General features: G+C 50.2%; 2 protein-coding genes across 5 annotated transcripts; one reads left to right on the forward strand and one right to left on the reverse strand.

Moving 5' to 3' along the window:
- RRNAD1 (ribosomal RNA adenine dimethylase domain containing 1) lies at window positions 1–9,052 on the forward strand. Of its 2 annotated transcripts, XM_011928451.1 has the most exons (8): window positions 1–593; window positions 3,966–4,090; window positions 4,256–4,448; window positions 4,961–5,023; window positions 5,364–5,507; window positions 6,011–6,495; window positions 7,808–7,992; window positions 8,722–9,052. In XM_011928451.1, the coding sequence occupies exons 1-8, from the start codon at window positions 483–485 to the stop codon at window positions 8,841–8,843; spliced, it is 1,428 nt and encodes a 475-aa protein (XP_011783841.1). In that variant the 5' UTR covers window positions 1–482; the 3' UTR covers window positions 8,844–9,052. The 2 variants fall into 2 exon arrangements, with proteins under 2 accessions (XP_011783841.1, XP_011783842.1); XM_011928452.1 differs by lacking the exon at window positions 6,011–6,495.
- A 339-nt stretch (window positions 9,053–9,391) lies between these two features.
- On the reverse strand, window positions 9,392–13,194 carry MRPL24 (mitochondrial ribosomal protein L24). 3 transcript variants are annotated; one of them, XM_011928449.1, is made up of 6 exons: window positions 13,118–13,194; window positions 10,607–10,850; window positions 10,428–10,523; window positions 10,118–10,221; window positions 9,731–9,861; window positions 9,392–9,622 (listed from the first exon to the last, which is right to left on the reverse strand). In XM_011928449.1, exons 2-6 carry the CDS (start codon window positions 10,787–10,789, stop codon window positions 9,486–9,488), a joined length of 651 nt encoding a protein of 216 aa, XP_011783839.1. In that variant the 5' UTR covers window positions 10,790–10,850; window positions 13,118–13,194; the 3' UTR covers window positions 9,392–9,485. The 3 variants fall into 3 exon arrangements, with proteins under 3 accessions (XP_011783839.1, XP_011783838.1, XP_011783840.1); XM_011928448.1 differs by having other exon boundaries at window positions 13,077–13,194; XM_011928450.1 differs by having other exon boundaries at window positions 10,607–11,862; window positions 13,118–13,151.
- Between the last annotated feature and the right edge of the window lie 934 nt (window positions 13,195–14,128).

Genomic DNA, 14,128 nt, shown 5'->3' on the forward strand with positions numbered 1-14,128 from the left:
TGGGTGGGGGCGGGGGCGGGATGCGCTCCCTGGCCCCTCTAGCCCCGTGGTGGTACAATGCGAAGGTGTGGGAAGGCCGCGATAAACCGGAACTGCAGCCAGCCGGACACCTCCGGCTTCACTTCCGGAAAAGGAGAGGCGTGTACGGGAAGGGGCGGGAACTGGAACTTGGCCCGCCTCGTTGTGAGCTGAGCTCCGCGGCACGCTTTTGTGGCGTCATTGCACTGTTACCCCGCCCTACGTGTCTCCGACGCCGACACCTTCGCACTGTGAAACGTCGCAACCTGTGACCTCTTGGGGGCGCCTCAAGTCTTCAACTGCAGCATGGGATCCCGGAAAGGCGGCGTCGGAGACTGGACCCAAAACTCTTCCTGTTCTGCCTGCAGAGCTGAGCCCCGTCCGGGTCGTGCACCCGCGTGGTACTGACCCTGGATCCCTGTTCACTGCGTTCTCGCTTCTCGCGCTGCCTTCTGGACCGCGGGATGCCGGGCATCTCCGCCCGAGGCCTCTCTCATGAGGGGAGGAGGCAGCTAGCTGTTAACCTTACCCGTGTCCTGGCGCTCCACCGTTCCATCCTGGATGCCTACATCATCGTGAGGCCACAGGGGCGTGGGTGGGGTGTCTCTGGTCGTGTGGTTGGCTAGGTGTCCACGTCAGGGAGAGAATCTGGAGAATTAGCCTCCGGTCTCTTTCCTTCTATGAGTTTCAGTCTTTTGTCTGTACAAGGAGTGGTTAAAACTGGAGTGATCCCTCCTTTTTTTTCAGCTGGCATAAATAATATTTCTTTTATGTTTTTTTGAGACAGAGTCTCGCTCTGTCCCCCAGGCTAGAGTGCAGTGGCGCGATCTCGGCTCACTGCATAAATAATATTTCTTTTCTTTTCTTTTTTTTGAGACGGAGTCTCGCTCTGTTGCCCAGGCTGGAGTGCAGTGGCCGGATTTCAGCTCACTGCAAGCTCCGCCTCCCGGGTTTACGCCATTCTCCTGCCTCAGCCTCCCAAGTAGCTGGGACTACAGGCGCCCGCCACCTCGCCCGGCTAGTTTTTTGTATTTTGTAGTAGAGACGGGGTTTCACCGTGTTAGCCAGGATGGTCTCGATCTCATGACCTCGTGATCCGCCCGTCTCGGCCTCCCAAAGTGCTGGGATTACAGGCTTGAGCCACCGCACCCGGCCTATATTTCTAATACCTACCTAGATTATTTTTGTAATCTTCCCAGATCCAAGGTAATAAAATGCGTGGACATTGGAACCATGCTGCAACTATGTTCAACTCTTCTTGGAGCATGTGGGGTGTTCCAAGAACACACATGTTATTCATCCAAGCTTTGAATAAATTCGTGGTTTTCTGGTATAGTAGACAGGCCTGCCTCTGGAATCAAAAAGGCTTGGTCTGGAATCCTGCCTCCCCTATGATGTTAACCTTAGGCCTCCCTAACCCCCAACTTGTCCTAGCCCGGGTTTCCTCAGCTATACAATGGATCCCAGTCTGAAGGATCATTGTGAGGAGTAAATGAGAAAATGTGTAAATGGCACCACCATCCACTGAATTATTTAGACCGCAAACCCAGAGGCCATCCTTGATTCAGTGCTGTCCTTCATTGATCCACAATCCAGTCCTTCAACAAGTCCTCTGGGCTCTGTCTTTGGAATAGATCCCAAATTCATCCATTTGTCCCCACCTCCATTGGTGCCACCCTAAGCCAAGCCACCATCACCTCTCTTCTGAACTACTTCCTAACCGATCTCGCTGTGTGCTTACCTCTGCCCTGCCATAACCAATTCTTCACTGAGCAGCTAGATCGATAGCATTCAAATGTAAATCTGATCACGACAATCCTTTACTTCCTAGATACTTTTATGAAATCCTGATTCCTTACTATTACCTATAAAGCCCATGATCTGACTCCTACTGTCTCTTCAACTCTATCCCATTTTATTCTCTCACACATTTCACTGTGCTATACCTCTGCTGGCCTGATTTCTGCTCTGCCAATATGGCAGGCATCTGGACCTTAGCACTCACTGATCTTCCTCCACAGAAAGGCAATCGCAGAATGGTTAAGAGCAAGGACTCTAGAGTAAAATTGATTTCAAATCCCAGCTCAGGCTGGGTGTGATGGCTCATGCCTATAATCCTAGCACTCTGGGAGGCGGGTGGATTGCTTGAGCTCAGGAGTTCGAGACCAGCCTGGGCAACACGGTGAAACCCCGTCTCTACTAAAATCCAAGAAAAAAAAAAAGCGGCTTGGCAGCATACGCCTGTAGTCCCAGCTACTCAGGGGGCTGAGGCAGGAGAATTGCTAGAACCAGGGAGGTGGAGGTTGCAGTGAGCTGAGATTGCACCACTGCACTCCTGCCTGGGTGGCAGAGTGAGACTCCATCTCTAAAAATAAATAAATAAATAATCCCAGCTCAGCTATTTGCTAGCTTTTGGACGTGGGCAAGTTACTTAAGTGCTGTGCCTGTTTCTACATCTATAAAATGGGGGATACAAAATAATACCTACCTCAAAGTGTTGTTTAAAGGATCAGATGCGTTAATACACGTCAAATGTTTACAATGGTGTCTGGCAGAGGTGTTAAATAAGTGTTTGCTATTACCTGTATTTTTTTTTTTTTTTTTTGGAGACGGAGTCTCGCTCTGTTGCCCAGGCTGGAGTGCAGTGGCCGGATCTCAGCTCACTGCAAGCTCCGCCTCCCGGGTTTACGCCATTCTCCTGCCTCAGCCTCCTGAGTAGCTGGGACTACAGGCACCCGCCACCTCACCCGGCTAGTTTTTTGTATTTTTTAGTAGAGACGGGGTTTCACTGTGTTAGCCAGGATGGTCTCAATCTTCTGACCTCCTGATCTGCCCGTCTCGGCCTCCCAAAGTGCTGGGATTACAGGCTTGAGCCACCGCGCCCGGCCGCTATTACCTGTATTTTTCTTTACGTGCCTAGCACCTATTCATCATTCAAGTCTCAGCTCAAATGTCAACTCGTCAGACGAGTCTTCCTTCATCATCCTATCTAAAGTAGTCCTTGCCCAAACTCTCCATTACATTACTGTTTCATTAGTGTTTTGTCTATATGACATATGATGTTGTCTGAAGTTTTGTTTGTTTGTTTTGGTTTGGTTTTTTTGAGGCGGAGTCTTGCTCTGTTGACCAGGCTAGAGTGCAGTGGTGCAATCTAGGCTCACTGCAGCCTCTGCCTTCCAGGTTCCAGCAATTCTCCTGCCTCAGCCTACTGGGTAGCTGGAATTACAGGCGCCTGCCCACATGCCAGCAAATTTTTGTAATTTTAGTAGAGATGGGGTTTCACCATATTGACCAGGCTGGTCTCGAACGCCTGATCTCAGGTGATCTGCCCACCTTGGTCTCCCAAAGTGCTGGGATTACAGGCGTGAGCCACCATGCCCGGCCAAAGTTATTTTTTTAATGTAAACTCTGCAGGAGCCAGAATCTTGTCTCAGGTTTACTGTTGTAGTCCCTGAGCCTACAATAGAGCTTGATGTATAACCAAAACACAGCCCCAGAATTTGTGGTGGACGAATGAATAAAAAGACACCAGTGTCTGGCACATATAATGGCAGGTTACTAAGTGGTAATGTACTCATACTGTGTGTCAGTCACTCTGGTAAGTGTTAGGGATGTAGATGGGAAGATTCCATCCCATCCCTCCTCTTAAGAAATTCAGTTTAATAGAGAAAACAGACATACATAAGTGCAGAAATTGCTAAAAGAAGTGTGTCCAGAATGCAATCTGGACTCCAAGGAAACAGAGTTAAGCCACTAGAGTCGGGGAGGCTGGAGCAGACTTCAGAGAAGCACTGACTTGGCTGAGTAGGAGGTACTTGCCGGTTACAGTGGCCCTATGTGGCAGCAGTGCTGGGAAGAGGCAGGCGGTGAGGTGTGGAGTTGAGAGTGGGGTGGGAAAGAATGGAAGTGGTAGTAGCTTGCTGATTGCTTCTCCCCTTCCTCTGTAGGAATTTTTTACAGACAACCTATGGGACACACTCCCTTGCTCATGGCAGGAAGCACTGGATGGACTGAACCCACCACAGCTGGCCACAATGCTGCTGGGGATGCCTGGGGAAGGGGAGGTCGTCAGGTATGGGCTAGAAGGGCCCTGTGCTGGGGAACTCAAGGCTTTGAGCCCTGCAGTGAGCATATTGCTCAGAGAGTCTCTTAAGGTCTTCCTGGGCCTTGGGTTGTAAACTGGTACGCTCAGATGCGATGGGACTATTCACTGGAGGCCTGGGCTGGACTATCTCAGGTACAGGTCAGTGTGGCCACTCACCCTGCTGGCCCTGAAGTCCACAGCCTGTGCCCTGGCGTTTACCCGGACGCCTGGCTTTCAGACCGCCTCAGAGTTCCTGGAGAACCCCAGCCAGAGCTCCCGACTAACAGCTCCATTCCGGAAACATGTCAGGCCCAAGAAGCAGCATGAGATCCGGAGGCTGGGAGAGGTGAGGAGATGGCTGCAGCATGGGTGGTGTCTGGGAACCCAGGGACTCCTTAAGCGTGGCTTACAAAGATGTGTACCCTTTCCTTCACATGCAAGGCCAGAGGCCCTAGACATTCCTTTACCTCAACAGATATAACAATAATCATATTTTAATCCTGGGGTACTTTTTCATCCTTTTGTGGGGTTAGTTGGTAGCTAGGTCTGAATCACAGTCTCATTCCTTTTCTCAAATCTCCATAATCTGCTCATGGCTTAACGCAGGGTTCTTGTTCTATGGGGGAGATTGAATCACTGACCTGTAAGGCAAGGAGAGTGGGCCTGAACCTGGATCAGGTCCACTCTCCTTGCTTCCACCCTCACCCCTATATCTTCCTTTCCAAATCTGTCATCACATCCGGGGCACCCTGTGTCCATCTTTCTCTGTCATCTTTGTCTCCTCCACTCTCACTATGGGTGTTTGCCCCAGGAGTCAAGAACCAGTGGCCAGGAGACCTTTGTTCCCTCCTCTTTCAGTTGGTGAAGAAGCTGAGTGATTTCACAGGCTGCACCCAGGTTGTAGACGTGGGCTCAGGCCAGGTGAGCCAGAGTCTTGATGTACTGTTTTTTTGAGTCATGGGGAGATAGAACACCTGGAAGGCAGGTTTTTGGGCCACAGGCCCAGCGAGGCAGGTGTCAAGAAGCGGTGGAACCAAGCAGGGTAGATTTTTTTTCTCTTTGCCTAATTTTTTTTAAGCCAGTCAGATTTAAATGGGGGAGTTATATACCAACTTAAGCCACACTGATGTTAAGTTCTATAGGGTAAAATTTAAGCCTTCTGTCGGGCCTGGGACCCAGGTGTCGAGGTTACCCCTGGGGAGGGTGACAATGGATACGGCACTGAACAGGGCTGTCTCCATCTTCCTCCTCGTGACTCCAGGGCCATCTCTCCCGCTTCATGGCTCTTGGCCTGGGGTTGATGGTGAAGAGCATCGAAGGGGATCAGAGACTGGTGGAGAGAGCCCAGCGCCTGGATCAGGAGCTTCTGCAGGCTCTGGAGAAAGAGGAGAAGAGGAACCCACAGGTAGGCCACCCCTTCCTGCGACCTGGACTGTGGGAGGAGGGGCTGCTTGGCTGGAATTGAGCACAGAGGCTGGATTCCATCTTTCAAGTTTCTCAGCTTGAAGTGGTGTGGTCCCTAATTTCTATTACCTCTTTCCCAAGGTCCCCCCTTCCCCAGTGCCTCCCTGTATCTCAAAGTTACTTTCTATTTACAAAGTGCTTTCCACACCAATGTATACTTCTCCACACCAATGTATACAACCTGTGAAGTGGCCACTCAGGTTTTAGACTCATTACAAATCAGAAAACTGGGTCTCAGAGATGAAAAGATGTACATGGTGAATGATAGGTCCAGGATTTATTCTATCTCCTGACTTGTGGTCCAGCCCTCTCCCACACCCAGCTTATCTCCCACGTTCCTCCTTGGGGAATAACATGGAGGACAGATCCCTTCTTGTGGCCTGAGGTGGCCTAGGGACAGCAAACAGACTTCCCATCTGCCTTTGTCCTTTCCTGCCTCCACAGGTGGTCCAAACCAGCCCTCGTCACTCCCCACACCATGTGGTTAGGTGGGTAGACCCCACAGCCCTGTGTGAGGAGCTTCTGCTTCCACTGGAGAACCCGTGTCAGGGCAGGGCCCGCTTGCTGCTCACAGGCCTCCACGCCTGTGGGGATCTGAGTGTTGCCTTGCTGAGGCACTTCTCCTGCTGTCCTGAGGTGGTGGCCCTGGCCTCAGTGGGCTGCTGCTACATGAAGCTGAGTGACCCTGGCGGCTACCCACTGAGTCAGTGGGTGGCTGGGCTGCCTGGCTATGAACTGCCCTACAGGCTTCGGGAGGGGGCCTGCCATGCCCTGGAGGAGTATGCTGAGCGGCTACAGAAAGCTGGCCCTGGCCTCCGAACTCACTGCTACCGTGCAGCACTGGAGACAGTCATCCGACGGGCCCGGCCTGAGCTCCGTCGGCCAGGAGTGCAGGGTATCCCCAGGGTCCACGAGCTCAAGATTGAAGAGTGAGGTTGGGGTACGGGGGTGGTGGGCAGTGGAGGGGAGATTTCTAACTGGAGATCTTCCGCCCTCACTTTCAGCATAGCCTAAAGAAAATCTAAGTATACCCAGAGGAGTGATTTGGAGTTCTCTGACCAGGGTACCTTCTCAAAATTTAAGAGAGTTGTCCCTCTTTTATCAGGAGACTAACAAAGAAACATGAAGTTTTGGCTGGGCATGGTGGCTCACGCCTGTAATCCCAGCACTTTGGGAGGCTGATGCGGCCAGATCACCTGAGGTCAGGAGTTTGAGACCAGCCTGGCCAACATGGCGAAACCCCGTCTCTACTAAAAATACAAAAATTAGCCAGGCGTGGAGGCATGCGCCTGTAATCCCAGCTACTCGGGAGGCTGAGGCAGGAGAATAGTTTGAACCCAGGAGGCGGAGGTTGCAGTGAACCGAGATTGTGCCACTACACTCTAGCTTGGGCAACAGAGCAAGACTGCCTCAAAAAAAAAAAAAAAAAGGTTTTTAAATGCTAAAAATATGGCTAGTTGGACAGAACTGGCTGAAAATGTTTAAATCAATTTACTATTGGACAGACAGCTCACAGCCAGAGAAACATTCAAAAATACACAGCCAGGTGTGGTGGCTCATGCCTGTAATCCCAGCTCTTTGGGATGCCAAGGCAGGAGGATTGCTTGAGGCTGGGAGTTAGGGGCCAGCTTGGGCTACGTAGAGAGATACCTCTGTACAAAAAAACATAGGCAGGCATGGTAGCTCATACCTGTAGACCCAGCTACTTGGGAGGCTGATGTGGGAGGATTGAGGTGTTTGAGACTACAGTGAGCTATGATTGCACTGCTGCTCTCCAGCCTGGGTGACAGCAAGACCCTGTCTTAAAAAATATATATTTGGGAGGCTGAGGCGGGCAGATCACAAGGTCAGGAGATCGAGACCATCCTGGCTAACACGGTGAAATCCCATCTCTACTAAAAAATACAAAAAATTAGCCGGGCATGGTGGCGGGTGCCTGTAGTCCCAGCTACTGTGGAGGCTGAGGCAGGAGAATGGCGTGAACATGGAAGGCGGAGCTTGCAGTAAGCGGAGATCATGCAACTGCACTCCAGCCTGGGTGACAGTTTTTGACACTCCATCTCAAAAAAAGAAATGTGTATGTGTATGTGTATATGTATGTGTATATATATATATATATATATTCATGAGAACACATATTAGGGTAGAAAATAAAGCAAAGTTGGAATTAGGAACAAAGTTTAAGTGTGAGGTGACAGTTCTTAAAACCAAACTGAGTGCTGAATGTGACTTATTCCACAGATATGTGCAGCGGGGGCTACAGCGAGTGGGGCTGGACCCCCAGCTGCCACTGAATCTGGCTGCCCTTCGGGCCCACCAGGCCCAGGAGAACCGTGTGGTGGCCTTCTTCAGCCTGGCTCTACTGCTTGCCCCACTGGTGGAGACGCTTATTCTACTGGACCGGCTGCTGTACCTTCAGGAGCAGGGTGAGGGTGGCCTACAGCAGGGACCCGAGGACTATAGTGACTGGGGTTCTGGGGCTCCTTCTCCAAGTCCCAGCTCCAACGTCTCCTGGGCCCAGCTAATCACTATTGTGATCCTTGGACCCCACCTTTGAGTCACTAGTGGATTGGGAGTAGGGGATTTGTTAAAAAATTAAGAATCCAGGCTGGGTGCGGTAGCTCATGCTTATAATCCCAGCACTTTGGGAGGCCAAGGTGGGTAGATCACTTGAGGTCAGGAGTTCAAGACCAGCCACGGTGAAACCCCATCTCTACTAAAAACACAAAAAGTAGCCGGGTATGGTGGTACGTGCCTGTACTCTCAGCTATTTGGGTGGCTGAGGCAAAAAAAAATTGCTTGAAGCCAGGAGACAGAGGTTGCAGTGAGCCAAGATTGCACCGCTGTACTCCAGCCTGGGTGACAGAGACTCCATCTCGAAAAAAAACGCTGAGATTCCTACCAAATCAGCCTCTGGTGAACCTCCCTAAGGTGCATGTTAAGCAAGCTTCCCAGGCATCGAGAACCTGCAATGCAAGAGGACTGTCTCCCAAGTCAGTGCCTTGGGAACCTGTGTTCCTTATGGAGAATGGGGTCTCCTTAGCCCCACTGGATCCTCCCCCATGGGGAAAAGGGACTATGCTTACAGGCCTGGGCAGAAGAGGCTGAGTGAGTTTGGTTCATTCTTCCCCTTATGATTAAGCCCTTTCTTCCAGGTTTCCATGCTGAGCTCCTGCCCATCTTCAGTCCTGAACTCTCTCCCAGAAACCTGGTTCTGGTGGCCACCAAGATGCCCCTGGGTCAGGCTCTTTCTATTCTGGAGACTGAAGACAGCTAATGCAGCCTGAGGACACATCTCTGACCCCATCATCTGAAAGTGCCCAGATAGCACAGTGGCAGAGTACACCTCATACAGAGAAGCAGCATCCTGCATCCTCCTGAGTCGTGGTTCCTTCAGTTTCATCCCCTTTCTCTCCCTCCATGGATTATGTAATACAGTGTAAAGTTTTAATTTATTAAAAATTAGAAATGTTTGTTTCCTTCCCATTTCTGTAGGTAGATAAAAGGAGACGCGCACCCTCCCTGTGGCACTGCTGCAAGGGTGCTACAGTTAGGACTCACACGCCACTCCCCACTGGCCTTTCTAGCAGGTGGTGTAGGTGACAGCTTCTGTTACTCACAGATCTCCATGGAGGGGACTTCTCTACCCCACTTTGGCCTCCAACTCAGAATCTGCAGGCCCTGCCCCTTGGGAGGGCTGCCTTAAGGCCAGCTAACTTCCATCCAGGTTCTGTCATAAACTCAGGGAAGAAGCTCCTTTCCTTCAGTCCCTGAGAGTGTGCTGGGATTAGGGGTGCCATTCTATCTTACAGCAGCTGTACACAGGACTCATAAACTGCTCTTTATTGGCATCTGAAAAAGAGGTGCCTCAGCCTTCAAGGCTGGGACAGAAGTTGGGGAGGAGCTGCTCTCCCCGGGCTCAATACCAATAGACCTTCTTGTATTTCCGAGTCTCCTTGATCCCCATGGCCTCCATCACCTCCTCCTGTAGTGTCTTTAGACGGGGCACGTAGGTTCTTTCTAAAGCATCTTCCACTGATGTGTCTTTGGGGCCATCTGTTAAGCCAGAGGAAAGGAGATGGGTGAGAGGGCTTGCCAACTTTCATTAACATCCCCTACTCTCACTCCTAGCACCCACCCCTGACCTTCCTGCCCCTCACTCACCAATCCATGTTTCAGGGACGATGCCATCAGCTCTGGGAAATTCGGGTTTAGGGATAATTCTCCCTGATCGTGTGGAGACTCGTACCCGCTCTCCTGCTTCAGTATATCTCCACTCAATCTCAGTGGGTTTCCTGGTGGATAGAAGAGGTGAGCCTGGCCTATGAGCTGGTTTCCTGCCACCCTCCAACCCAAAAGCAGAGTCAAGGGTTCAAAACACCAGGGTTACCACCGTGTTTCTCCACCTTTGTGTTGGGGTTACCCACAGGCAATCATGTCCATGAGATGGTCCCTCTCAATCTCCAGAGCATCCAACCCATCATTCCCATTGGACAGCACTTTGTGGACCCAGAGGGTGAGAAACCCTCTGCCCAGAGCCCTGTCGCTTGCCTGTCCATAGGATCCACAAGTTTGACCTGGCGGTGGAGCAAGGGGGCTTCACTAGGGATCATGGTTCCTCGGTAATCCATGGTCTTGCCAATGTAGCGGTAATGCTGTCCAAGAGGGGAGTGTCAGAAAACAAGGGGTGTGAAAGGGGTTTGCCCTTGCTACTCAGTGCATTCAGCCCAAGTTGAAAAGTAGAAGGTTCAGTAATGCCACCATCCCTTCAGCCAGTCTCCTGCCACCCTGCGCTGCTCGGAATGGAGAGGGACAGATGAGACGGGCTTCCCAAGCATCCCCATCCTCTCTCTCCACTTACTGTGTTCAGCCCTTCCACGACCACCCAGTTTCGCTGCCGGATAACTTGAACCACTTTGCCCTGCTTTCCGGCATCCTTGCCTTCTAGGATCTCCACCTGTGGGAAGATACGAAGGTTAGGGAGGGGGATCCTTGCCCAGGAGATTCCCCATCACTCTATGCCCTGTATGAGGCTCTCACCGTGTCCCCACGGAACAGATACCAGTCTTCATCAGAGATGGGTTCCACAACCACTGGGCGCCGCCTGAGCCATGGGGGGTTCTTCCTCTTGTCTGCCAAGGAGCCTGGGGGGCTCATCCCATAGCGGTAATTGGGGGGCAGAGTGACCTTGGATGCCAAGGCCAGCAGGGCAGAAAGACGCATGCCTGGAGGCTGTAAGAAATCCCTTTGCCAGCAAAACGCTCAGAAACCTTCCTTGTCAGCTCTGGGTAGATGGATAGAAACGGGAGCAAAGAGGCAAGGGAAGGAACATTTTTTAAAGCACTTACTCTGTTGCTCAGTGGACCTCATCACATTGAATATTCACAAGAGGTTATCATCTTTATAGATGAGGAAATAGAAAGGTCAAGTAACTTATTTATGATTACAAAGCTACTACATTGGAGAATCAGCATTCAAACCCACATATATCTGACTTCAAAGTCCAAAAAATTCATTAAGGACAAGGGCCATGTTATCTGTCTCAAGTTCACGAATCCAGAGCTTGGCACCTAGTAGGTGCTTAACAAATACTTACTAAATCAATGTATGAACAGCAGGATAGGAAGAAAACAGATGGAATGCTGGCATATAGCCAAAAGGTAGGCAGTTGTAAGTCAGTGAAATGAACAAATAGGTAGCAGAAATAAAAACTGGGGTTAAAATGTTCCTATCCCACTTACAATTCTTGTCCTCAGGAAATAACCACTCCTCCCTAAGCTCCTTTTCTAAAGGAAAAAGACCCAAGGCCAGACTCTAGAATTACTGAGTCCTAAACTTCCCAACTAAGTATGTGCTCTAAACCACTCAATTCTCAACTAATGAGGTAGTGAATGAACTGAAGACATAAATGGTAAGTGCTTCAGTTTACTGAATACTTGCAACTTCCCAGGTGCAATGCTAGGTGCTTTCCTGTATCTCATTTAAGCCTAAGGACAACCAAATGAAGAAGTCACCATTAACCTCATTTTATAGATAAAAATGAACCTTAACTTCAAAGACAAATAAAGATACTACAATGGCATAAAGAGCCCTGGACAGGGAAGTCAGATCACCTGGGTTCTACTCCCTGCTCTACCATCATCTTACTGTATGACACTAGGCAACTTTACTTATTTATTTTTTGAGACGGAGTCTTGTTCTGTCACCCAGGCTGGAGTGCAGTGGCATGATCTCAGCTCACCGCAACCTCTGCCCCTCGGGTTTAAGTGATTCTCCTCCCTCAGCCTCCCTAATAGCTAGGATTACAGGTATGTGCCACTACGACCCGCTAATTTTTTTTTTTTTTTTGTATTTTTAGTAAAGACAGGGTTTTACCATGTTGGCCAGGCTGGTCTCCAACTCCTGAAATCAGGTGATCCATCTGCCTTGGCCTCCCAGAGTACTGGGATTACAGGCATAAGCCACCATGCCCAGCCGGCAATTTAACTTTTGAACTTCAGTTTCATCATCCACAAAATTTACAGGGTTGTAGATGTCATTTGGATTATTTTAAATATTTTAACAAAGCAAGGTGCAAAGTAATGTGAGTAGTATTATCCCTTTGGGGTAAATATATGAATATATATTCCAGCACAGTTATATTTATGGAAAGGAAACAAGAAACCAAAGTACTTGTTTTAGGGGAGAGGAACTGTTTGGGAGGTCTGTTAATTCCATTTTGTTTCTTCCCATAATAACGTTTGCATTTTCTAACCAGGTGCACTTAAAAATATGTATTAACGGGTTATCTGAACAGTGAGATATTGGGTCATTTTTCTTCTTTATACTTCTCAGTATAAAGCCCTGATGTTATTTTCGGAAAAAGAAACAAAAAAAACCCCTGTTATTTTCAATTAATGCTGATGGGCCTAGTGTTCCCGTGAGTATTCAACAAATGCTTAGAGAGGACTACTATATGACAAACCTAATGTTGGGAATTTCATTGCTGGCATTTGGTCTTCACATTGCCCAGTGAGGGAGGTGAGGCTGTCAGATGCATCATAAAGTCCCTTTTACAGATAAGGAAAACAAGGCCTGAAAGCCGGAGTGACTACCCTGGTTCATACAGTTTGACAGGAGCAGGGCCAATCTTAAGACCCAAGCCTCCCGCGTGATTGCTGCAGGGAGTCCCTTCACCTCAGTCATTCCAGGTCTGAACCACCCCAGCCCAGAGCAGCTTGCATGCCCCCGATATCCTTCCCTTCTTTCCCTCCACAATCTGGAGATGCTGCTGGTGAGCGTCCCGCAGTGGGGCTTTCCCTGCATGTTCTGGAGGCGCCGTGCAATATAGCGGGGTCGAAGGTCTGCCCTCTCAGGTAACGGCTGCAAAGGCTTCCCCCACCAGCCTCATCCCAGACAACGTCAAGGCCTAGCTATCTTCAGCACCCACCCGCTCCAAACTTCCGGTGCAAAGAAACCCCGGGGAGGCGACTGAGCCACGGGCAGGGAAAAGATTAGGCTTTTCCCGCACCTGCCTCTCGGAAGAGCACCTCCGGGGCGGGCGGCCCTCACCTCCACTTTCCGCGGCACTTCGGATGCTCAGCACATGGGCCCTCAGCGTCCCCTCCCCTGCCACGCCCGTCGACTTTGTGGGAGATGTAGTCCAAGTGTAAAACGGCGGCTCAACCACGAATGTGATCTCTCAGCATGCTGGGAGTTGTAGTCCGCCGCTAGAAAGCTGGAAACAGGAAGTTTGGCGGGGTAGGAAATCAAGGAAACCAAAACACACCATGAAGCATGTTGGGAATCGAAAGGCAAGCTGGTTACGGCGGCCCGCCTGGCACATTCCCGCGCATGCTCTGCGTGGAGGCCGCTGGGAATTGTAGTTTCTAGAGAAGAAGGCTCCATTTTCTAGGTGGTTCTGGCTTCCTGTTCAAGGCGAAGGGCCGCCCTTTCCAGACAGGGCTACAGCCAATGCTCTCCCTGACCTTCTCTGCTGGAGTGGGGGCAGGGCAGATTCAAAAACTGCCGGTAGGCTTTCTAGAGAAAGGGATGAAACGTGGGCCCTTCCAATGCTAGTAGCCGATCTAGTTACAAAATGTCAGATCTGGAAGGAAACAGAAATGATCTAAGCCAGTCATTCCACCTAACTCGGGGAGTACTATCGGGATTTCACCCTACCAACCCCCTCCCCCTACCACCCCATCACCAGCTAAGGGTGGCAGGTATCCCTAGCATTAGCAAGGAGAAAGGCTTATCCTATTATTTGACTTGACCTTTGGGGTCAAAGTTGTTTATACAATCAGCCTCCAAACTCCCACTTCATCTTGGGCTGTGGCCGATACTGGCATCCTCCCACACCCCGCTTCTTGTGCAAACCTTTAAAAAAAAAAAAGAAAAAAAAACTCTCCCAGGTGTGTTAAACAGTGGCTGGGCAGGAAAGGCAGAATGAATGGTGTGGTTTATTCTAGGACTCTGCCCACAAAAAGTTTGGATTTCCAAAGGCCTAAGAATGGAGGAGGCTGACACCCTCTACCTCAATCTGAGATGATCTGGAAACCATTTGCATTCCCTTACCCCACT

Source organism: Colobus angolensis, unplaced genomic scaffold (assembly GCF_000951035.1).
Source record: "Colobus angolensis palliatus isolate OR3802 unplaced genomic scaffold, Cang.pa_1.0 Scaffold77, whole genome shotgun sequence".
NCBI lineage: Eukaryota > Metazoa > Chordata > Mammalia > Primates > Cercopithecidae > Colobus > Colobus angolensis.